Raw genomic sequence first — 24,884 nt, 5'->3', positions numbered from 1 at the left:
GTAAGAGCCTTCCTTCCTTAGGTTAAAGGCTCATTCTACTAGAGTTGTGGCTCCCTCTGGTGCTTTTTTTCAAGGGTTTGAATTCTTGATGCTGCTACCTGGACTTCTTTGAATACTTTTACCAAGCACTACAAGTTAGATGGAATTTCCAGAGCTTGAGCTGGTTGTGCAAGGGCCATTCTTCATGGGTTCCTGGAGAGCTCTGCTCGTCCTGCCCTCTCCTCCTCTTCTGAGTTTTTGCACTCTATTGTAAGGAATACTGCAATAGTGAAATGGAAGGACACAGTACAGTTGTTTAAAATTGTATCATAACAGTAGATGCCCTCCTTTTCACTGTTGCAGTATTCACTCCCTCCTTTCTCCCCCTGGTCCTGTTCTCGTCTGGATGTACTGATTTACTTCTGTTCTCCTTGGACTGATGTTCCTGTTGAGGCTCTCAGTTCTGAGGATGGTACATCTAGATGCCACTCTTATGCCCTACACGGCACTAGGAACATAAGTGTGATGTACTGCGTACCTTTAAGCAATCTAAAGTCTTTGTTATACTGGCTGGATGTCAGGCCGCCATTGGCAGGGGAACCCTATTGTAATAAATACTGCAACAGTGACGAGAAGGACATCTGTTGTTATGGTAAGTTCTTGCACAACTGTACTTTTTTGTTGAAAAACAGGACAGTACTAGTAATAATCTTGATGATAATATAAGTGAAACCCAAGCTGATGAAGAAGTAGGAAGTGTTTTTGATGATGTATAACATGAGCAGTATGAAGTGGAAGATAAAAATGTTAAGGATTTAAGAAAAAAACTTCTGTAGGTGCAAGGGCAAGAGTAAGGAAAAGAAAGTTTAAAAATCTCACCTAAACTGAAAATGAAAGGGAACGAATAATTTGAGAATTGTTAATAGTTGGGTGAATAGGATTAGAATGGCTATTTTACTATGATGTAAGAAGAGAATTGCTGAGGTGATTTCTTTATAAAGCACTAGATTTATTTCAGAAAAGGATGGACTACATGTTGAGGTGTTATGGAATGGGAAAATTACTTGGAATTTGGAAAAAGATATTGTTCTGGGGTGGTGGTTTTGTTTAATGAAGAACTAAAAATTGTGGGCTTTCTTACTGTACAAGTTGGTACAATAACAGTGGTGGATGTGAGATGGTGTTTAGATATATATAGCATGATCAGTGTTTATGCTCGCACTAATATAAAAGAGAGACAAGTGATGCTTGAAAGTTTAAAACCTTATTTAACTTTGAATATGAGGATTATTTTGATGGAGATTTCAACTGTACTTTATGGAAAAGTAAGAGGAAGGAGAGGATTGAAGTTAGAAAAAAATAAGAGATGTTATGAAATGTAGAAAGTTGAAAGTATGGTCCAACACTTTGTGGACTTGTAAAATTGGAGGACAAGAAACTGAAATAGATTTTTGTTTCTATTTTCTGAGAATGTTGCTGAGTTAGGATGTGGAGTTGTATTAAATGGATTTTCAGATCATGGGGCTATTTTGATAGAATGTAGGCATAATGGGCAGGTAATGGAAGGCAAAGAGATCATCAGAATAAATTAAAAAAGAAAACAAAGGTGGATAAAGAATATTATTACATTCCAAGATGTTGAGTAATTTAGAGAATTGTTATGAACTTTTCACTAAATTTGAGCAGAGTAAGTATGAGGTTACTAAAAAGAGAATTGCAAAATTATTATACAAACAAAGGTATTTTTTGAAAGGAAAAAAGGAAGAAGTTTTCCATCATTTGGTTAAGGAGGTTAGAAGCAATATAGGTATGATGAAAGATGAGGGGGAATATTAAGTATAAATATTGTGTATTGTTGAAAAATATGTTAGGATGTATGTTAAGATTATTGTGAGAGTATTATATGGGGTGTTAAGTTTTCTGATGCAAGTGTTGCAGTGGACTACAGGATGTAATGGTTATAGATCACTGGTCGCTTACGGAACTTGACATGGTTTCATTCCCTCCAACCCAAGAAGATTGAATGCTGTAATTAAATCAAAAGGTGCTTCAGCAAAATATTAGTTTAAGGGTATGCAGACTTATGCAACCAGCGTATTGTACGTTTTTTATTTTTTATATTTTTCCCCCCAACAGATTTGTTTGTTTTTCAGTTGAATTGTATTGGTCATATTAAAGGTGGGAAAAATTTTGAAATGATTTATTGTGGTCTCATTTTTTTTATCACAAAAACCTGGCATTTTAACAGGTGTGTACACTTTTTATATCCACTGTAACTCAGGACTCTTGGGTCCTATCCATCATCCTGCAAGGATAATTTATAGTGTGGAAGACTCCTGCTTCCTTTAGGGGTATACCACAACCTCCAAGGGAACAGTTGGAACTCTTTCCCCAAAGTCATTTTCACACTTCTTTCTCAAAGCACTAGTCAGGAGTTGCTGCTTTCCCAAGTAGGAAAAGGGTACTATTCCAGGATGTTGCTGGTACCCAGGAAGGATGGTCCTTGGAGACCCATTCTAGACTAACCCATCTAAACACTTTCCTGAAGGTTCCCACCTTTTCAATGTTGATCTCATCTACTCTTCTCCCTCTCATCCTTACTTATGCCTTTATGGTGTCCTTGGACATCAAAGATGTCTATTTTCATATTCCCATTCATCATTGGTTCAGGAAGTATCTTTGTTTTGCTATTGCTTTCTCACATTTTCAATTCTGTGCCTTGTCTTTTGGATTGTCTGCGACACCGAGGGTCTTCACAAAATGCCTAGCTCTTATCATAGCCTTCTGCAGGCTACAGGGCATATAGATTTTTCCATACCTGGATGACCTCCTTTTCCAGGCTCAGACTCCAGACACCCTTCAGGAGAATCTTTCCTTCACAATGTCGCTACTGGAGGGTCTAGGATTCACTATCAATTACCAGAAATTTACCCTGGTTCCATCCCAAGACTACATTTTCCTTGGATTCAAGGTCCAGTCAGACAAGATGCTGGCTTCCTTACCTCCAGAAAAGGTCCTGTCCCTCATGTGCTACTTCCAGGCCATTTTGCACCTACAGTCCCTGACAGACAGGGAGCTTTTGTGGGGTTCATGGCATCCACCATTCCCATGCTTCCACTAGCCAAGTTACACATGAAGAAATTCCAGTGGTTCCTGAAAACAATATGGGTAAAACACTCCCATCCTCTGAAGTTTGGTATTCCCTTTCTACCCTGCCCGAAAAAGGAGTTACAGTGGTTGATTCAGCAGGTTTCAAGGAATCCAGGGTTACCCTTTCATCCAGCTCTTCCCACTCAGGAGCTGTACATGGATGCTTCTTACCTGGGATGGGGAGCAACCTTAGCCTGATGGAGGGTCAAAGATGTGTGGTCACCCACTCAGAAGAGGGAATACATCAATATAAAGGAGATGAGAGCCCTGACTTTTCACTCTACAAATCTTAAAAACCTTTTCTCTTAACAGGGGCTGTAAGATTGTTTACAGACAATACCAAGGCCCTTTAGTATGTTAACAAACAGGGAGGGACAAAGTCCTATCTCCTGTGCAGACTGGCTCTACAGGCCTGGGAGTTAGCTTCCCAGTGTCAACTCACCCTCCGGGCAGTTTACGTACCCTCTACCCAAAATGTTGTGGCAGACACATTAAACAGGTCCATGACTTGGTCCCAGGAATGGATGTTACACAGGATGTATTTTTAGACATGGTCCATCAATGAGGTACACTTCAGGTAGATCTCTTCGCCTCCTCCCTGAACAGACAAATTCCCAAGTTTTGTGCAAGGGTCCCAGATCCCATGGCATGGAAGCTGGATACCCAGTCTTTTTCTTGGAAGGAGATGCTTCTATATGCATTCCCCGCCTTCTCCAAAAGGTCATGTTGAAGATCCAACAAGAGCAACCAAAAGTCTTGCTGGCGACTCCCTTTTGGCGAAGACTGCACTGGTTCCTCCTTCGTCTGCCAAGGGCAGTCGCCACAAATTACTCCACAGGATGGACCTACTCACACAGGACAAGGGAACTCTAATACACCCACAGAAGTCAACTGTGCAGCTGACCCTGTGGCTTATAGGGTTCTGATTCCCTTCAGACACCTTTTCTCTGAGGATGTGCTACAAGTTCTGCAGGAGGCCAGAAAACCCACTACTAGGAAATCCTATGTTTCCAAATGGAAAAGGTTTTCCTTCTGGTGTCTTAAAAAGGATTTACAACCACTGCTGGTGGATGTTCCAGTGGTTCTGTCCTACCTGTGTGAATTATTGAAGAGGGGGACTGTCATACTCTTCTGTAAAAGCTCATCTCTATGCTATCTCTGCATGTCTGCCTATGCCTCCCCCCTTTAGCTTGCAGGCTGGAAGTTAAACTTTTCTTAAAATATGCCCTTCATATTAGACCACCAAGAAAACCACTTCCTCCTCCTTGGGATCTTAACTTTGTCTTAGCAAAAACTTACCCTAGCCTCTTTTAAGCCAGCAAGTTCTTCATCTCTGCAACACTGCACCTGAAAAACAGTCTTTCTCGTGGCCATAACTTCTGCTAGAAGGGTTTCTGAATTACAGGATCTGATGTCGTCTCCCTTCACTGTTTCCACAGGGATAGGGTATCGTTACAGGATCTGATGTCTTCTCCCTTCACTGTTTTCTACAGGGATAAGGTATCTTTACGCACTGATGCCTCCTTTATGCCCAAGGTGGTAAATGAGTTGTCATTCAGTCCATCAATCTTCCCACGTTTTTCCCTTTTCCTCAATCTTCTAGTGAGGCGATCCTTCACACTTTAGATGTGCACAGGTCAACCCATGTACTACTTGGATAAAACCAAACCAATTAGAAAATCTGAGCGCCTTTTTGTCTCCTATCACTCAAGGCCCCATACAAACCTGTTTCCAAGCAGACTATTTCCACTTGGATTTTCAAGAACATTTCCTTTTATGTGTCACATGGGAAGAACTTTCCCTCACCTGTTAGAGCACATTCCATCAGAGCTATGTCTTCCTCTGGTGCCTTTTTTAAGGTCTTAGACATTTGTTCTGTCCTGGAAGCATCTACCTGGTCTTCTGTCCATACCTTCATGAAACGCTATAAATTATATGGTATTTCTAGGTCCAGAGCTGGGTTTGCTAGGGCTATTTCGCAGGGGTTTGTGGAGAGTGCTTCTGCTCCTCCACCCAATTCTTCTGCGTGAACGTTGGTATTCTCCCTCATATTATGAATACTGCAACAAATGAATAGAAGGACACCGAATAGTTGTGTAAAATCTTACGGTAACCATAGATGTCCTTCTCTTCTATGTATTGCACTATTATTCCCCCCCACCTTCCCTCTGAAGCTTGCCTGGCTACTGGTGGCATGTTTCCTCACCTAGGATTAAGCTGGTGCTGTTTTGTGGCATTCAGTTCTGAGGTCTGGTACATGCCAATGTCATTTTATGGCCGAAGTTGGATTGTACTCTGTGCAATGTTGCACATACCTTACAGTGGCATTAGACTTTTTTGTATACTGTCTGGGCGTATGAGTCAGCAGATGACAAACTCCCTCATGCTCTGAATACTGCAACGTATAGAAGAGAAGAATATCTGTGGTTATGGTAAGATTTTACACAACTATTCTTTCAGGAATCTCTGTGCCTGCAGAATTGAGGGTGTGTAGAATTCCCAGTCTATAGAGAGGTAAAGTATCTCCAGTAGGTCTGTGTTGTGCTGTGAGTTTCATGGGACATAGATAGGGACCTATAGCTTCCTAGTATATGGTACAGTATTTTATCTATGGTTACCTGTTCATGGAGAAACTCCAGCACATCATCCTGTTAACCAGCCTAGAGGTATGCTTGTCTTTGATGTATATCAAGACACCTCTACCTTTTAGTCCCTGTCTGTGCAGCTACTAGTCTAAAAGTGTGGAATGCATTGAACCTTGCCCTACTGGTATACTGTCTGATATTTTAAACCATGCTTCAGTAACTTCACAGATGTCTTTATTCTCCAGAGTGAGGAGGGCTTGAAGGGAGTGTAGTTTTTTTGTTTAGGCTCCTAACATTGAGCAGTAACACCGTGAAGTTCAGTTGGGTTGATTTGTATGTCATTATCGTCAGTTTGGCATTGGATAGTAAGGCTGTATGGGGGAGGAAGTTTAACCAGTATTTGAAAGCCTAGAAGGGGACAGGTGCAGACCATCCTTGGCAAAGTAATGTGGTCTGTTAACCATGTCTTCCCATGCTGACAGATATTGGCTTCCCTTAAAATGACACCAGAAACTTAGCCAGTTGTTCATAGTTTCATAGGTTGGTACTAGGCTGTCAGGCTTAGAGCCTATGCAAGCCTAGCCATAACAATTCCCTGGCTATTTCTTCCCTGGACCCCTGTGTAGTCGGTCATCTTTTGTTCGCACTGTGGCATCATCTTTGTTTAGACTCCAGTGACATTGTGGATGTACACCTTGCTCGTACAGTATGTTACTTTAAGAATTAAGTGGTTGTCTGTAAACGAGAGGTAATTGTACATTGTCTCAAGATACACATGTCCACCAGGCTGGTTGTAGAGAAGTTAGGAAATTGCATAACCATGTTGTCGTGTCCTCTAATTGATAAGCTACAAGGGTTTGGCATATGGGAGTTAACAGAAGGCTGTTAGGGGTGCCTTTTGGGGGGGGGGGTTGGAGGCAGACTAGGCTATAAAATATTAAATCGTACTAAATGCAGTGATCTTAGTACTCTGCATGCAAACTAGCAGCTGTAAGTTTGTCAGTGCTCAAGGTCTTTGCTCTATATTTACTGCTTTATAGGGTACAGATTATGGGCAGTTCTATAGGTCAAATATGCTTCTAGATGTTTGCGTCTATACTGAGCACCAAAAATATAGAAAACTGACTACTGAGCCCACTGGTCAGTAAAATGACTACACTGAGACATTTTTTGTTTCCCAGCTCGGATGGGTCAGGCAAACACCTACTGCCACTAGGTGAATGATCCCAGTTGTTATAATGTAAAAACACAGCAAGGGTGACCCATGTGCAATGCTACCACAAACAAACTTAAGGGCAGGCACAAGGGGAAGCCACTAGTAATGAAAACACACTGCTGTTGATACCGTGAAGCAGTTTATACCAGTCTGATTATTCAGTAAAAGGACTTTGCTTTGGCTGGATGGAACCAGATGCAAGACAAATACTTTTTAGGCACAGACAAGGATGTCAATGTTGCTGAGCTCTGTGGAAATGAGCCAAGAGCTGCTCACTTGTGCCAAATGTATACATGCACTAAAAGCAATGTAAGCCGACTACTAAGCCCTGTCGCCAATAAAACAACTGCACTCTGTGGTGTGTTTCCCAACTTGTATTCACCGGGCTACCATGTACTGCCACTAGATGGAAAATCCTTAGCCCTCTTGATGTGAAAACACAGAAAATGGCTTAATGGAGTGTAAAAAATGCACTGTTTTCTCCGACACTTAACTTGCTCTGAATTCATTATCTAGCTAATTAGCAGAACACACAATGAGAGGCAAAATGCACTTTTTTTTTCAAACTAAGCACAAGGAAATAAATAAATCCAGATAGAGATAGTGTAGTTTTAGATAGTCGGCTATAAAGTGGTTTTGTAGTTGGATTTCTGCTGCAAGTCTACAACCCTTTCCCTTACCTTAATATTCTGACATTATTCCAGTGTACAGCTTTTTAGGTCAGAGTTGAACATGTTGCTTCACAGTGGATTATTTGAGTGTATTGTTCTTCTGGATAGGAGTTTAAAGTTCAGCACAGATGAATGACAGCATACTTGTGACAGAGAGGTAGGTACTAGGATAGACCAGCTTAAAGACAGCAGTTGAGAGTAAGGAAGCCTGTTGTGTTATTACATGTCCCAAAAATATCATGGTTATTTCACAGCTTTGTACTAAAACAACAAACAAAGGACAGCACGGATGCTTGAAACTACTAGAATGTAATTTATTAAGCGCTTTCGTCCCTTAATACACGAGACTTCAGAACGGCTTTGTACTACATTTGTTAATAGGGATAACTACCAGCCACATAGTGTGATACTTAGTGTTTTGTGATTGTGAAATGGTCGTGATCTGATATGTTGCTGAGTTGGTTGCTTAGGCAGTTGCCATTATGAGGAAGTAGAGACAACGTTCAGAGGGGAGGTATGATTAGATTGTTCATAGGTTTATAGGTGTGTACTAGGCTAACGGCCCTGGAGCCTATATAAGCCTAGCCCAAGTAGATTCCCTGGCATCATGCCGTCCAAAGTTAGTTCCCAGTGCCCCTGTCAAGCAAGGCAAGAGCCTTGGCCAGTATCCAGAATCCCTGGGGTGACAGGTGCAGGCCATCTCTGGTGAAGCATCGAGGTCTGTCGATCATGTCTTCCCAGGCAGACAGATACTGAATCCCCTTAGAATGACACCAGAAAGTTAGCCAATTGTTGAAGTCAATCATTTTCTGCTTGTACTATGGTATCATTCAGGGTGACTGTAGGATGCTACTCAGAGCTAGGGTCATGTCTGCCTGGGCTACAAGATCCGAGAGCTCCTCTGTCTCTTTTCATGTAGTCCAGGGAGGTACATCTCAGGTCATTCACACCAACATGGAGAATGACAGAGTCATGTTTGTACCTGTTATGCAGTGACCTAAGTGTGTGCGTTATGTGGCAGATCCTGGCACCCGACACGCAGCTGACCGTAACTTTCTCCTTATTTAACCTAGTGAGTGGGATATCAGTGTGCCGTACTATTGAGTCACCTATGACTAGTGTATTGGGTAAGTTGTTTTGCCTTATGGGCTTTGGTTGAGTGGCACACCGTTTATGTGAGCTGTGTGTCTCATGGTTTGTGCTGGGATGTGGTGGTTGTTTGCGTTTCTGCCTTAGAGGTCTCTGTGCAAATTTTTATTGAGAGGCTGCGCAAAAGTAGGTGTGTGTTTTGTGTTACTATGTGAGGGTTGTGGTGGTGTATGTTCTGGAGGGCTATATGTTGAATATGGTGTGGTACGGGTCTTAACCTTCTCCTCTTGACTGGCTAATCCAGTCTTGGCTGGAGAGGGCTTGGCTTCCAATTTGGCTATATATGTGCATCTCTCACAAGTCATAGTGTTGGGAGGTAAGAGGAGAGGGTTCTGTCAACTGGATTCAAACCCTTTGTCACCTGGTGTACTTGTGGTTTTGCTACTGAACTAAATATCCACTGCCCTTTGATCCTTCATAGCTGGTTATTATCTTTGAGTCAGTTCTGCTTGTATAAATTTAAAGATGGTTAGTAAGATTCAACAGAGGGTTTTAATTTGCAAATATTTAATAAAAACTATAAGTGAAAAAAATAAACAGAAATGCAAATTTTTGAAAGTTGGCTGTTTATATAACATACGTAATGATATTGTACCATTTGCCAGAAGATCATAGCTGTGGAGAAAAAGCTAAATGTTTCCTCAGTGATACTAACATCCGTTTTCACCGTACGACACTTTTAGAAAACGTGTTCCATGAATTTCATTTTGTTTGCATGTTTTGACATTTTGATTTGTTTCTCACTGCATGATACCATTAATTTACTTTTATATTGCATTTATTTTCATTTAAATTCTATTGATATATATTGCTATCATTTTATAATCTAAGATTTGAAGGAGGCATCTGTCCTGCTTAAAATATTTTGATAGTTGAATGTTGCATTTTACTTTTGCTGTAGAATCTCATTTATGTCTGATAGGTTCTTTGGCAAATGTTTTCTGTCTTAAATATGTTTTATTTTCATTCTTTACTGTTTTCGACAATTTTTTACATTACTGTTCCGCATTTTTTTCTTTGCATTTTCTTCTGTTACTTTTTGAATTTTTTTTAATAGGGAGCAATACAAATAAAATATTGATTTATCAGGGGCTTTGCTCTATGTTTGAGTCAGGATGTTGGTCCTGTGCTGCCGACATGTTTCATTAAGCATTTTTATTAAAGGGGAAAATTCTCTTTCCATCATGTTTTTATTTTCTCTGGCTTATTTGCATTTTTTTCTTGTCCTTCTCCTTTGCTCCTTTGGCAGAAACAACTACATTAAACGTGTCACTTTACCCTCTCTCTTCATGACATCATTTTAAAACCCATTTACATATCTACAAAGAGCAGCAGGTTTGCATGCTCAAGCAATAGGTTACTGCAGTGGAGCTGCTTTGTGGGCAGCATGCAAAGTAATCAAAATTTCAAATGCATCTTTCCACAGGGACGGGTGCTGCTGAATTGAGACTTTCTCAAAATAACTGCCGGGGCCATAGTTTTGCAGTAGCAATTTCAAATGGATCTTTCATTACTAATGAAGCTAATAGATGTACAATGGATTTGATAATTGCGTTAAGTAGCAGTGGCATAATACATTTATTTTAAGTTCATTACTGCAGTTTAAAATGCTGCTTTCTGTAATCATTTTTAAAAATGTGCATGCAAGTTTGCCATTCCTGTAACATGAAAAACAAAATGTTTTACGTTTAGTCAGGAACATTTAATTTTTGCCCCCATGTCTGATGGACCATCAAGCCTTCCCACAATCAATTATGCACTGTCTGAGGGTGACTGTCATCAAGGCAGCTACAATGGTGCCTCATACACTAGCTGACATCTTGACAACAATAACTCTTTCCATTTTTTTAATGGCCTATCCCCACCACTGATGGTGATGTAAGCAGTTGCATCACCATTAGGTCCGCCTGTGTCTCATAGTCTATGCATGCATGCTTTCCTATATGTACTAACAGGGGCTCCTCCTACATGTACTAACAGGGGCTCCTGTCACTGACGTGTGTTACCTTGCTTACGTCCTCCCAGGACCAATTCCCCACAGCATGATGGCCCTCATCTCTTCAGCAGTTTCCCTGTCATCAGAGCAGAGGGACAAGCTGGGTGGGAATCACTTTTACATCCTTACAGGATGGGCAGTGCTCATACTCCTTGCCTGAGTCTCTAGTTTATTTCTGGTCTCCTAGGTGTAGTCACATTCATAGATTGTTACTAGGCTAATGACCCAGGGGGCCTTCCTAAGCCTAGCTAAATTTTCCCAAAAGATGATGATGTCCTGTATCTGAATAGGTCATTGAGATCCAGGCATTTATAAGCTACCTTTGTCCATAAGGGTCATTGGTGCCAGGCCCGGTGTACATTTCCTGTTACACATCCACTGGTCTTTGTTGCACTTAAACTGGGTAATAGATGGATTCAGCTTCACATGGATGGGAAGACCATTCTATAGGAGGGGAGTTATTAACTTTATCTCTCTCTGACACCAGCGTACACGGGTACCCTTCTTTTTTTCTTTTTTTTTTTCCATACAGTGGGAAATACTGCCTTTTGGCAGGCATTTAACAATGCAGCATAATGTTTATCATGACTGTATGTGGAGCAAAACGTGAGAACTCCATTAGCCGATATTAGCTTTGAAATTATGAAGTTGTTTTACCTCACAGTTTAACAACTGGAGATACGGATATCCAAAATGTTTAATAGTGGAAAAACACAGGCATAGACACTGGAACACCAGACACTCTGGTTCTGAAGAAGTCTATATTATTGTAGACGAAACCATGGTTAACAGAGTGTTTGTGTAATAGTAGTAGTTTGTGGAACTGTTCCTTGTAGTTTGGCAGTTACCTCACAATTTGCTTTAATAGTTTTTGTGTAAAATAGTGGTACTCAGTGTAGAAAAAAGGTTATAGTGTAGCAAGATGTTCATTAAAGTGCTACAGCAAAGAGTGGTTTTACTAGCTTATAGTTACAGTAGTTACGATTCTGTTGTGTGTGTTCAGTACTGAGGGATTTAATTTGTGTTGTCAGACCAGTGGCACTGTTGACATTTGTATTTGTCAGATGGATATTGTGGTGTTATAATGTGTTAAATTACAGTGCATGCTGCACAAAGCAGTGCTACTGTCTGTGTGTATATAGTAATGTGTAACACTAGGAAGACTGTATTTGCATTTCATAAACTGGGTGTTACGGAGCAGCAGCAGCATATTCAGTGCAGCGTGTGTCGTTCAAAGCACTGCTCATTTAGCATAATGTTAAAGCATACTATGAGACTGGAATTGTTCCATCAACTTTGCTTTTATTACTCTGCAAGCCTATATGTTGTAGAAAGCGGTGTTATTGTGCCATGGACACATTGGTGCCATGGATTAACAGTGCTTCCAGTATGGTATGTGCGTTTCACAAGTCACTTCTCTTGTCAACATATGTTGAAGCTTACTGTCAGAGATGAGTAAATCTGTTTCTTGTGCAAACAGTTGATACTGTTAGTATGTTTAAGTATTATGCATTAGCAGATATGTTTGTTGCTGTATGTCCTGCTTAAAGCAGTAACCTCTACTGTTTGAGTATTTTGCAGATGTAAATTAGACAATAACCTTCCGTTACTTTGCTATAAAATGCAGTGCAGAATGGTACAGATCCAGTCAGCCTCCTCAAAAAATTAGATATCTCAGAACAGGGAGTGTCAACAACACTGTAACACCATGTTGTAAATAATGTGTGTTCCTTTTTGTTCGTTTCATGTCAACAGTACAGTACTAAATGTTGGTATATGTGGATGTCTTACATTTGCTTTTTTTGTCGCAGGTCCATTCCAGTAATGTTATCACTTCCAGCTGATATTACCTTACTTTCCACCTTAGGTCAATTTAAAACTAGACTCAAACAACATTTGTCACTTCACTGGCTATGTCAATGTATCAAGCCTGGCTAACTCGAATGTGTAAAAATCTGTCAGCCAGTTTACTGTGTAATTTAATTTAATCCTGACTTGTGCTCAGGACTAACTTTAACCTGTGGAACTTGTTTAACTTGCTTACTTATGTAATCTCTGTAAATAATCTGTTTGTAATATGTAATGCTGGTATTATGTAATGCTATATCTGCTTACCCTTGGAGCTTTTCTCCCCGGGCCTCCGCTGAAAATGGACATGCATCCAGTCGGACTATCCCGGTCAACAAATGTAAAATAAATAAATAAAATAAATAAAATATTGCTGTCAATGAATGTCTCACATTTATTTACTGCATATTACTTGTCAGAAGACCCCTTCCACCATATCGCAGCACAGAGAATTATAATTTGGTAATTTCAGAACAGCACTAATTATCACAGAATAATGCTATATGAACAGTGTGAGTTCTCTCTGATAAAACCAAAGCAGAATGCCACAATTACGCTCTCTCCATCATGCCATCACTTAAAAGGAAAAGTTTCATAGCTGTGTTATCTTGATATTTCAGAAGAGTGCTGTGCTTTTAACAAATTGTGTTCTGCAGTCTGTCCCAGTCATTATTAAATACAAAGCAGAATGTCAACTCCACTGAGAAAAGTGCCATAGTCGCAAATACTGCTTTCTGGAGAGTGCATTTTATTTTTCTGTTACTGTGGATGTCATATCAAATCAAGACAGTTATTCCTGTCTGTCTTATCAGGCATTTCAAAATAGGGTTTGACAGCACCACTGTAGTGCAGTTTACTAATATTCTAGTATGTGTTCTGTTTTGATTAAAAAAAAAATAGTTGCTAGCTATTTGCACCTCATATTCTTTCTTTTTTTAGCTACTGCAGGTTATGTTTCCATTGTTGTACTTTTGGACTCCCCATCCACAATTGGGCATCTCAGAGTTTGTCAGCAGCACTGTAACGACTTGTTGCAAATAAATTATTCCCCTTCTTTTTTATTTTTAATTCATTTGTAAAGTGTGTTTCCCAGACATTTCAGCATGCTTTATCTAACTTTATCAGAATTTTGCTCCAACAGTTGTGTTACTAACAAAGCGTATCTTGTGTTTTTAATAGTAGAGTGTTATTTCACTGTTGCTATAAGTTACAGTGCAAAGTCTTAAAGATTCAGTCAGGAATTCCCCGTTCCTCACATCATACCTCCTGTCAGAAATGTAAAATTTGAGTATCCCGCAATAGTGTTTATTACTGCATAAATGTACTACATCATTATCGGTGTATGTTCTGTCTGATTAAATGCAATGAAGGAATGCCACAGCTGCAGTCTTTCCATCATGGCAATATGCTGAGCTAAATGTTACAGCTTTAGTTCATTATAACATTTAAAGCATATATTACAGCTTTAGTAAGAAAAGTACTGCAACACCAAATGTTGCTTTCTAGGTTTAAGTGTTTTGTAGTATTTATTACTATTAAGTGTGATTTTTAAAATGTCACAGCTTCACTGCCCACTGCAGGCATCTCGGGATAGGAGTTGCTGATTCAGCATTACTAAAAATGTACCCTCTCTCTCTCCTCTTATAAAACAGTGTAGTGTTAAAAGTTTCTGTCACAGATATTTTAAAATGCTGAATATTGCATTTTATATTTATTTATTTAATTTTATTTCATTTATTTAACATTTGTTGACCGGGAAAGTCCGACTAGGACAGAGCCTATTTTCAGCGGAGGCCCGGTGAGAAATGCTCCAGACACATGTCTTTAGAATGTGGAATACCCGGAGGAAACACGCAAAAGCAAAGAGAACGTGCAAACTCTGCACAGAAGGCACGCCAGTCGAGAATTGAACCGGAGAGCCTCTTGCTGTGAGGCGACAATGTTAACCGCTGCACCACTGTGTCACCCTCACCTATTATATATTCATTGTTATGGGTATGAACTATATTTTAAACTTTCGGGTATTAAGAACGTTTTTCATTAGTCTTAATTCATTGAACTCCACTTTGTACCTCAGCACACTGTCCACTAAAAACAATTTTCAGTATACCTGCCAAAACATTCTCTGCTTTTCCTTACTAATGTTGAGCTACCGATGGCCAGTAAGCCAAATATATCGCTGTGCTGCCCTTCAGGTTACAGGCAGTGTATATGTTATAACTGATTTTGGGCTCTGCTTATCCCCACCCTGATCATTTCTCTCTCTCTATCTATGTTTTAACCACTTTTGACTGCTGCTCTGTAGAGTTTCATCCCTCAAAAACATTCCTTTACCCATCCTGGAGTTAGCTGTGGTGAGGGGTTTCTTTGATGATACTTCCCCATAATGGAATTGTAAGACTCTATCTACAAATTAGTACTCGGTTATAGTTTTTCTACATAAAGTACTCTCTACATAACAGTACGCAACTATACTTTTTCCCCTTCAACCCTTCTCTACCACCCAGCATTACACAATACAATTTCTCCTACTGTTGCTGCAGAACTTTGTAATCCCACCCAGAGAGTGTAGTCGTATCCCATTGTGTATTAACAGACTGCTTGTACTGAATCATTCTTCTGTAAGAAAATTTCATGTGTACAAACTCAATGCAACCTACATACAAATTTGTATAAATATGAAAAGTACTTTTATTAATATAACTGTATGTAACACCGACCCAGCAACTGAACTGTACATTTTCCTATGCTGTTGCATTATATATTGTTTTTATCCACTGTGAAGTAAATGCAAGCTCCTCTTTTTTGATATGTACTTAAATAACTTGAGTTTATTGTATTTTTTGTGTGTTGTACTAACCACTATATGAATGTAACCATAGTACAGAATGTAATGCCCAACACCTGTATGTTTTTCCAGTGCTCTTGTAGTTTATTGTATGCTTATCCTGTGCAGATTTTACTTTGTGAGCATACACCTGCACCTTCCTTTTGTTCTGAACTTGTATAACCTTGTGTTTATTTCATTTACCATACTAATCATTGCGGAGCTTTTCTCTCCGTGTCCTGTTTTGATGCACCCCTTTTTAAAAACAGCTTTTAATTAAAGAATAAGTGTATATTCTAAAATGTAATACCTTGTACCCATATGGGTTAAATGAAGAGTTAAATTGGAGAATGCTTATTTAAATATTTAATTGTTTAATTGTTAATTGATTATGGTATTTTAGGCAAGTTGTGTGTGATGTTTTTTACTCCTTGAAGGCTCTTGTGCCGAGACGTCAGAGACAGAGATTTTGCAATAAACCTGTGTTGGATTTACTCTCTCTCTCTCTTTTGGCTTTTCCCGGTTAGGGGTTGCCACAGCGGATCTCCTTGTCCACTCATGGTTAGCAGTGGAGTTTTTACGATGTCGAGTTGCCAGCCCAACTCGACACAGAAGGCACACACATGCATGCACCCACGCCTAGGGCCAATTTTAGCGTGTCCAATCCACTTGCAGCATGTCTTTGGGGATGTGGGAGGAAACCGGAGCACCCAGAGGAAACCTACACGGCCACAGGGAGGGAATACAGACTCCGCACAGAAGACACCCCAGCCGAAGATCGAACCGGAGATCCTCTTGCTGTGAGTCAGCAATGCTAACTGCTCCACCACCGCGGCCATTTACTGGCTGGTCGTATTTTCTGCATTTCTTCATTTTTGTGGTTATTTACTTTTCTCTCCGTGCTTCTGCTGAAAATGGGCTTCGTTGGACTCTCCTAGTAAACGTTAAATAAATAAATAAAAATAGTGCTGAATATATTGTCATCCTTTCTTCCATTTGCTCCAAAATGTTACTGATAATTTAGTGATGCAACATTGACTTTAAACATTTTTTTGGCTAGGATTCTTTTCTTCTCTACTGTTTGATCAGTAAGCAATCAGCTGTATTTTTTCTTAAGTTCTACCATTTTCCCTTGCACATGCTGAAAATAGCCTAAGGGTGGTGGTAGTAAAAGGGGCAGTGCAAAGGCTTTCTTTCCCATTTCCGTCAGTGGCATTGTCTCCAACAAACCCTTTCTTGCTTCCTGTACACAGATGCTTTATCATATTTGTGGTTCTCCAGTATGAATTTAAAGGCAGAACATTTTTCCTTGATACAAGCTGACTTGTAGAAAATTCTAAGAGAGATTTCTGGTCTGATGGAATTTTGAGAATATGAAAGATTACATTAAGCACTTGAAACTGAAAAGTAACTGCAATTTTAATGTTTCACATAGCATTGGAACATAAGTCATCATACAAATCTTTTTTTTCTCTCTTGTAGGTATCAGAAGCATGTCCACACTTACAGAATATTACCTGATGAGGAGGATTTCTTAGCTGTACAGGTAAGGATTACCCTTGAGTTGCATCTCTGCCCATTAGGCTTTTGTTAAAGTACATTGTAAGTACCTTTGTCTCCAGTCCTATACCATGACATTTCTGAGAGTTCCATCAGAGCCTTTCACTAGAAGTAGACACCGAGTTTACATCTGTATATGGGTCATATCCATGAATGACTGCGGCTGAATCAAAGAGCTTTGGTTGAAAGACTTCAAAGACTAATATGTTGATGCTGGGAACAGTCTACTCACAGAAGTTTCCTGTACTGGGAACCTTGGCCTTACATTATACTAAAGCCCAGCATTTCCAGAAACTCCAAGATCTGTAACTGAAGGTGCTGTCTGCATTTACTAGCAAGTCTGCTTCTATGGGCTTCAGTACTGCTTGGCCTGTAAAACTCGAGGGGTGTTTAGCTTGATGTTTTTTTTTTTTTTTTTTTTAACTGACTGCAGTAGTCTTGTGTTTTTGGTGGACTCACTCCCACTGCTGCCCACCTCTGCTCCCAGCACCTGTTCTAACAGTTGTAGTAGTAGTGTTTCCAGTCTGTCCTAGGTCACCTGCTCTGTTTACTCTCCCGGTTGACATCCCTTTTATATACACATACATATATTTATACATGCACACATAGGCTCTGTAGTCATTATGCATCTATTTAGTGTGTGTGTGTGTGTGTGTGTGTGTGTGAGAGATAATGCACACTCTATGTAAATTTTAAGGGTGGATGCTTTCTGTGCCACACCAAGATAAGTATGCCCACTTCATTACAGAGGCTGAGTTACTAACTGTGAACAATGATTCATAGAGACTAATTGTTGGAAAGTGTACCGAGTATGTTTAGCATTTCAGCCTTTCATATGTTTGATACATTATAAAATGAAGGCATTTATGTATTTACATTTGACTATGAGGTAGATGTTGACATATATGTATTCAACAGTTTAAGGATGCTGAATTCTAAGCAAGTCACATACAGGAATAAATAATGGTTTAATTGTTAACATTCACATGTTTGCCTAGTAGTAAATCATTGAAGTGTTTTTGTATTTGAATTATGTTTTAGTTCAGGTCTAGCTATCCCAACTGTTATATCTTTTCATTGCAGCTGTATGATGCTTGAAATGATTGACAGTATAGCTTGGACCTAGATGTCAATATATGTGCTTGTAAACTAAAGTAACTAAGACTATTAGGCATGTCAATTATGTGAATAAGTAAACATCTGAATATTAGTACTTACTAGAAGACTATTAGAATGCTTTGTATTGAATTGTCTTGTTCTAGTTTAGGTCTCGTTCTCTCTATTGGTGTTAAATTTGGCTGCCTATGATGTTTTCTCTATTATGATATAACTGTGCAATATTCATTTGAACATTTATATTAATTAGTGCTAACTAGCCTTATTAGGCCTGTAGCTTTTGCTTTGGACAGAAATGTAAGACTCAAATTTAGAATGTTTGTAGTTTTAAGACTGATTTCTTAAGTTTTTTAATACTTGGCACAGAGTAAGATTAAAAGTTAAGAAGCTGTTTTAGTTTAAATAGTCTTGCCCTGTGTATGTTCTAGCTAAGATAGTGTTTGTTTGCTTACATGAGTGTTGAAATGTTTTAATTGTCCATTGTTTGAAATTACGTTACGTAGGGTAAACTAAAGAAAGCCAAGGACCCTGCATCTTATAAGGTAAAAATTAAATCTAAGTAAAGACAGATGTCAGCAGTTCTGGGAGTGCTTTAGTAAACTGAGTAGCTAAAATATAGGATCTCTTTTTTAATCATGCATTACATTTCTCAAGATGTCATGTAAACGTACCTAGTAAACTTATCTAGGGTTATGCATACTTTGCACAACATTCTACATAGGGAAAACTAAATGTAAATGCAGGCAAAGTATGTATCAACACATATGACGGCAAAAGATATATCAGCACATATACAACATCAAGAAGAAAGATGAAAACAACGCCCTATATAGGCACATAAAATCTAACCCTACACACCAGTTCAAGTTTTGCATTATTCAGCAAGTTAACTTAGGTGAGCGGGTGGGACCAAGTGATGACTTCTTAGAATTTCTTTTAACTTAAATGGCAACTTAGGACCAATGCCACCCAACCACCAGGTTTAAATGAAAAGTTTTGAATTTCCAGCATACTAAAACTCAAAGCTGGATATTATTTTGGGTAATTATGCATTAATGCCATAGGGTACACATTTGATATGTGTCACATAGGGTATGAAAAAAATTGTAGCTAAGAGTATTTTAAAAAACAAAACATGTTTTTAATTTTAGCTGCAGTAATCTTTCAAGTGCACTGCTCATTGTTGTAAATTATTTCTTTGTAACTGTTACATGTTTTTACTAGTAGGCTTTGTAAGTGTTACATGTTTTTACTAGTAGGTTTTATAACATTGTAGCTGTTTATGCTGGCACTCTGAGGAAATGTTACTAATTTAAATATTATGTAATCAATTAATTTAGTATGATGTATAAAAAGGCTTCTTGTCTTATGGGTAATTGTTCTGATGAAGTCTTGTTACTAGAGGACGAAAGCGCTTAACCTCTATTGTTGTTTTATGATTTTTTTAAGTAATAAATTTATGTTTTGAGCAGCACTCAACTCTTGAGGTCTTTTCCCACCAGTGTGACTGTTCTTGACACCTAGTAATGTCTAATGACATAGCCAAGTAAACTTAAAACATCTTACTTTATATCACCCAATATAAACCAGTGGAATGGGAAGCAATTGCTCAAATGCCATATGAAGATATTTTGGAGCCTTCCTCAGGAAACCAGTATAAACATTTACTGGAAGCTGGACAGCAAGAGAAGGAACAGGAAACTGTGCAAACTCTGACGCAGTCAATGTTGAGGAGTGATAGGCCAGTGAGTTCCCATATGACAGAGCAACTGATGGCATGGGATGAAATGAAGAGAATGTGCAACAGGAAGATGCTTTAGAACTTTCTACAGAATGCCCACAGGAAATGGAAAATAAAAAATATCTCTTGGTATAGAAGAAAATGAGCTAACAGAAGAGTTGCTTGATTTGTTAGAGATGGATAGGCATATTAAGATCAATGAATGAAATAGACTGCAGAAGGTCAGTAAAACCCCAAAAGTTAGAAGTTTAATAAAACAAATGAACACACTAATTAAGACTGTCTATAGAGATCCATGCGATATAACAGAAGTAAACAGGTTATATTACGGATAAAGTTCTGCCACAAGGACACAGGGTAGAGAGGAAAAAGGAAGGGGGGAAATCAAATACCATCTTGGAAGTATCGAACAGAGGAAACTATAAAGCAATTGAGACAAAAAGTGTTACTGTTAGAGTATAGAAGAGGGAACAGATCAACAAAAATACTTACATGTGATAAAAGCAATGCGCAGTATTAGAACAGATCAGGATCTATCATGCACTATCGCAAGTAACAAACTAAAAATCTCAGCACAGGCAGAAAAACTTAAATGATATGCAGATAAATATAAAGGAAAAGTACAAAATAAGCAATTTATTGATGACCCAAAAAGTTTTATAGACTTTGAGTTTTATAGAATTGGAAAACCAGGTAAAAGGAATGAAGGACTGCCAAAAAAGAAGAAATAGATACATTTTGGAGAAGTATTTATGAAGATTCTGTGGAATATAACAAACATGCTAAATGGATAGAAATAGTAAAAGAAAGAATAAGAAGTTTAAATGTACAGGGTATGAAATGGGATGAAGTAGCAGCCAGAAAGATTGAAACAAAGTTAAGGAGCTCCTCTAATTGGAAAACCCAAGGCCCAGATGCAGTATCTAACTTCTGGATAAAAGTATTAACTTCTTTTAATGAAGATTTAGCCATCAGTAAGAACTATTTATATGTGCACCCTAAACAGACACCATCTTGACTAACAGCAGGAAAAACAATGCTCCTACTTAAGAGTGAACCTAAAAGCTATCCTAAAAATTATAGACCAATAACTTGCCTTCCGACAACGTATAAACTATACACTGGAATTGATGCTGACAGAGTTTATAGTCATTTAGAAGAAACTCAATTATGGCAATAGAACAAAAGGGCAATAAAAAAACTCATATGGAACAAAGGATCATTTGTTTAAATAAAGTCATAGTGGCGAACTATAAAAAGGGGAAGAATCTAAGTATGGCATGGATTGACTACAAAAAAGCATTTGATAGTATCCCACATTTATGGATAAGAGTGCTTAAAAATGTATAATATACACCCTACACTGATCGACTACATTACAGTGACATACCACTTTGAAATTAAGCCACGATAAAGGACAACTTGTTATTCCAAGGATAAAAATTCAACATTGGATATTTCCGGGTGTCACCACTGCTATTCTGTATTGCCCTTAACCCATTATCTACTTAACAGCTTAGATTTGGCTCCTAGAAAGCAAAAGTGTATAAGACCTCTTATCTTCTCTATGTCGATGATTTAAAATTGTATAGCTCCTCAGATGAGGAACTGAAAACACAACTGCAAGTTGTAAAAACTTTTTTCAGATGACATTAGAATTTCATTTGGTCTTGATAAATGTACTGAAGCAACCTTTTAAAGCAGGAAAACTGCAGCACCAAGACAACATTAGTTTGGGACAAGAATGTGATGTAAAAACTTGAGCAAGAGGTTGTGTATACATATTTGGGAATTAGTGAAGGATCAACAATAAAATATGAACAAATGTGAATAAAACTTAGTAAGGAATATTTTAGTAGAGTTAAGTTAATCCTGAGAACAGCATTGACATCTAGGAGCAAAATTCAAGCCATAAACCAATTTGCTCTTCCTGTCCTAACTTACGGTTTTGGAGTGATTGATTGGCCCCAAAATGTGTTGGATAGTTTAGACAGGAAAACAAGAAGGATGCTTCATGTTCACTAAATGATGTATAAAAATCAATGCATATCAAGGTTATATATATATTCCCCATTCTGAAGGAGGTATGGGCCTCCTTGAAATTGATTACTTGTGTAGGTCTGCAGTCGTGGAACTGCACACATACCTGCTGACCTCACAAGACCAAAATGTAGCGAAAGTTTTGAAACATGAGGATAATAAATCTAAGATGACTTCCCTGCTTTGTCTAGCAGAAACATATTGGTGTCAAGCAAGAATGGAAATCAAACCAGATAAAAAAAAAAAAAAAAAAAAAAACAGGCAGCAAATGAATGTGCCAAAAACTAAAGAAAGAATGTAAGGTGAAGGATCAGGTGAGAAGGCAAGAAATGTGGCAAATGCATAAATATAATTACAAGTATAGAAAACCTCTGGAAGAACCTCATGTTGATCTGGATCGAATGCAGGAATGGTTAAGGAGAGGTGAATTCGAACCATACCTCTCAACTGTGCAGATTTTCGCAGAATGTTCAGATTTTTGCCTCATATTTTTGCTCCATTTTTTCATAAAACTGTGGTTTTCTGGCAAATTAGTTGCAAGTCATTAAAGATTGAAGTTAGAAAATTGTGACAGACATTTGTGTTTCAGACTTCATACCCTTTAGAAAATTTATACTAATGCAAAACCTGTTGTTCTATCAACTTTCTAAGTTTCTAAGAGCAATATTTAAAAATTGCCCCTATTTTTGGGCCTTTGTCCCACTTTTATTTGTGGCGTTGTCCAGATTTCTTGCTCTGAAGTTGAGAGGTATGATTCAAACCAAAAAATGAAAGGTTAATATTGGCGACCCAAGATAGTGGGCTACATACATTTTGGTTTACAAAGTCCATTGAACATGTGGGAGAAACGGACAAATGTAGGTTTTGTAGAACAGAATTGGAAGCAGCTGCACACCTTGTTGCTGGTTGTGACATACTAATGGAAGAAGGACTGTATACTGAAAGGCATAATTATGTGGCAAGACTATTGCACCGGGGACTATGCAAACATTATAGTATTTAAGTGGCTGAAAAACACTGGAAACATGAGCCACAAAGCATCATAGAAATGAAGTCCGCATCACATGGGGATCACACATTACCAACAGTTCGAAAGATAGATGCTAGAAAACTGGATTTAGTGGTCCATGAAAAGAAGAAAAAGTAGCATTGATCATTGAAATTGCCACACCCAGTGACTACAGTGTCTTGCGTACAGAGAGGCACAAAGTCATAAAATGTCAGATTTTGCAGGCAGAAACAAGAGCAATGTGGAAGAAAGATACCCAGGCAGTTCTAATAGTAGTAGGAGCAACGGGTTGTATAAAAAAATAATCTACAAGCATATTTAGATATGTTACCAATACATGCAAGTCCATACTAATTGCAGAAGGAGTCATTACTGGGCACATTGCAGGTGCTGCATAGAGCACTTCTGCCTGACATCAAAGATTGAAACTATACTAATTGCATGAACTTTTATCATAATTTGATTTAGGAATGGGGTCCATTCCCGTCATGGTATTAGAAACCCAAAAGATGTGGAGAAAAAAAAAAAGATTAAAATATTGTTTCAGGTAAAACACCCTCATACCTTTTGATTTTGTTATCTTAAAAACAAAGCTTGATGTGCTTTTCATGGTAGACAACTTTTGACACTAATGTGAGTTGTCTGACAAGCTGAGCTGTATTCATGGGTGGGTATGTGTGTAGAGTGCCTTACAAAGCGCTGAATAGTGGTATATACTGAATGCGCAACTTTAAAATGTTGAACTCAAAATATCTACTAACAGCATGTAGTACATGGTTTACTATTAAAAGTTTGAACGAAGGTGCTCCGCAGATGGAAAACTCGAAACGTGGATGTTCGAATTTCCATCTTGCTGAAATCTCAGTGTTGAAAGTTCATATCAGTGAATGCACTGTGCATTTGCTGATTATGAACTTGAAGTACTGTACAGAGATCACAGAGTAGTGCGGGTTTGGGAAATTCAATACTTTTCTCACTGTAGTGTGATCTCGGAGTTGGAATATATAGATGTTCATTGTGTTTCACTGTTGCAGTCATTACACTTTGGGTTAACCTGCTGGCAGGCTACCCGCAGTCGGCCTGAATTCCAAAGTCCTGGTCCAGCGTCGGTTGCTGTCGCCTCTTCCCTGATGTCAGTGCGCCAGGAGTATAAAAGATGCAGCCAACGCCATTTTCTTCAGTCTTTCTTGCCGCGCGGTGCCAGAAGCAAAAGCAGTTCGTAAGTGCCAGTCGGCCGACTCTAATTGAATTTCAGATCCGAAGTCTTCATTAAAGCTAAGTACCCCATTGGGGAAACCTTTTTTCTTGCTCCAGACCGATGTCAGAAAAAGTTAACAATTGTATTTCTTGTGGGAAGCAAATATCTCATAAGGATTTTCATTCTTACTGTATTCCTTGCCTAGGCCCAGACCATGACGTTGCTAGCTGTTGGTTTTGTGCTAGATTTAACCAACGCACTATTAAGCGTCAGTACGATTTTGCCTTTCATTACTTTGGCCGAAGATTTAATTATATAATGCCGTCGGAACAGCCAACAACCGGAGTTTATAAAAAACAAAAGGAGGTCCAAAACTGACGACGAGGCCTCTGCTAGGCCAGTCGCCGGTTCACCAGTTCTCAGTGAGGTGCTTTCGCAGCCCCTGACGCCCGCTACCTCAGAGCCACAGGCCGCTACTGACTCCCACGTGGAGCCGACTAGGCCTCTGGATACTCAAGGTATTGGACACTCGGAAACTATTCCCTCAGATGGGTCCAGAGCCACTGAGCAGGCATCTGCTTCTGAGGGTGTTTTCAGACCTACACAGTTATATGTCAAGCAAACTTCAGCTTCAAAGGCAAAGACTAAAACGGCCCTAAAGACAAAGAAACAAGTACAGCATTCTCCTGGACAGACTTCCATGCCTAAGAAACAGATGCTTAAAATGGCCGAAGACCTAATTACTTTGGTCAGGGGTTCCCATCCCCCTCCTGATAAGAGGCCTAGGCAAGAGACAGAA

The 24,884-nt window shown here is 38.9% G+C and overlaps 1 protein-coding gene across 1 annotated transcript in view; it reads left to right on the top strand.

The window, feature by feature from the left end:
* INPPL1 (inositol polyphosphate phosphatase like 1) overlaps nt 1–24,884 on the top strand; it is a 1,746,155-nt gene that overhangs the window by 175,591 nt on the left and 1,545,680 nt on the right. The window contains exon 2 of the mRNA XM_044073026.1: nt 16,904–16,967. Coding sequence (XP_043928961.1) covers nt 16,904–16,967 — 64 coding nt within the window. The remainder of the gene's footprint in view (nt 1–16,903; nt 16,968–24,884) is intronic.

This window comes from Protopterus annectens, chromosome 5.part1 (assembly GCF_019279795.1).
Source record: "Protopterus annectens isolate FY-2018-M chromosome 5.part1, PAN1.0, whole genome shotgun sequence".
NCBI lineage: Eukaryota > Metazoa > Chordata > Ceratodontiformes > Protopteridae > Protopterus > Protopterus annectens.
The sequence above is the reverse complement of the archived record's forward strand: the minus strand, read 5'-3'. Positions and strand labels throughout refer to the sequence as shown.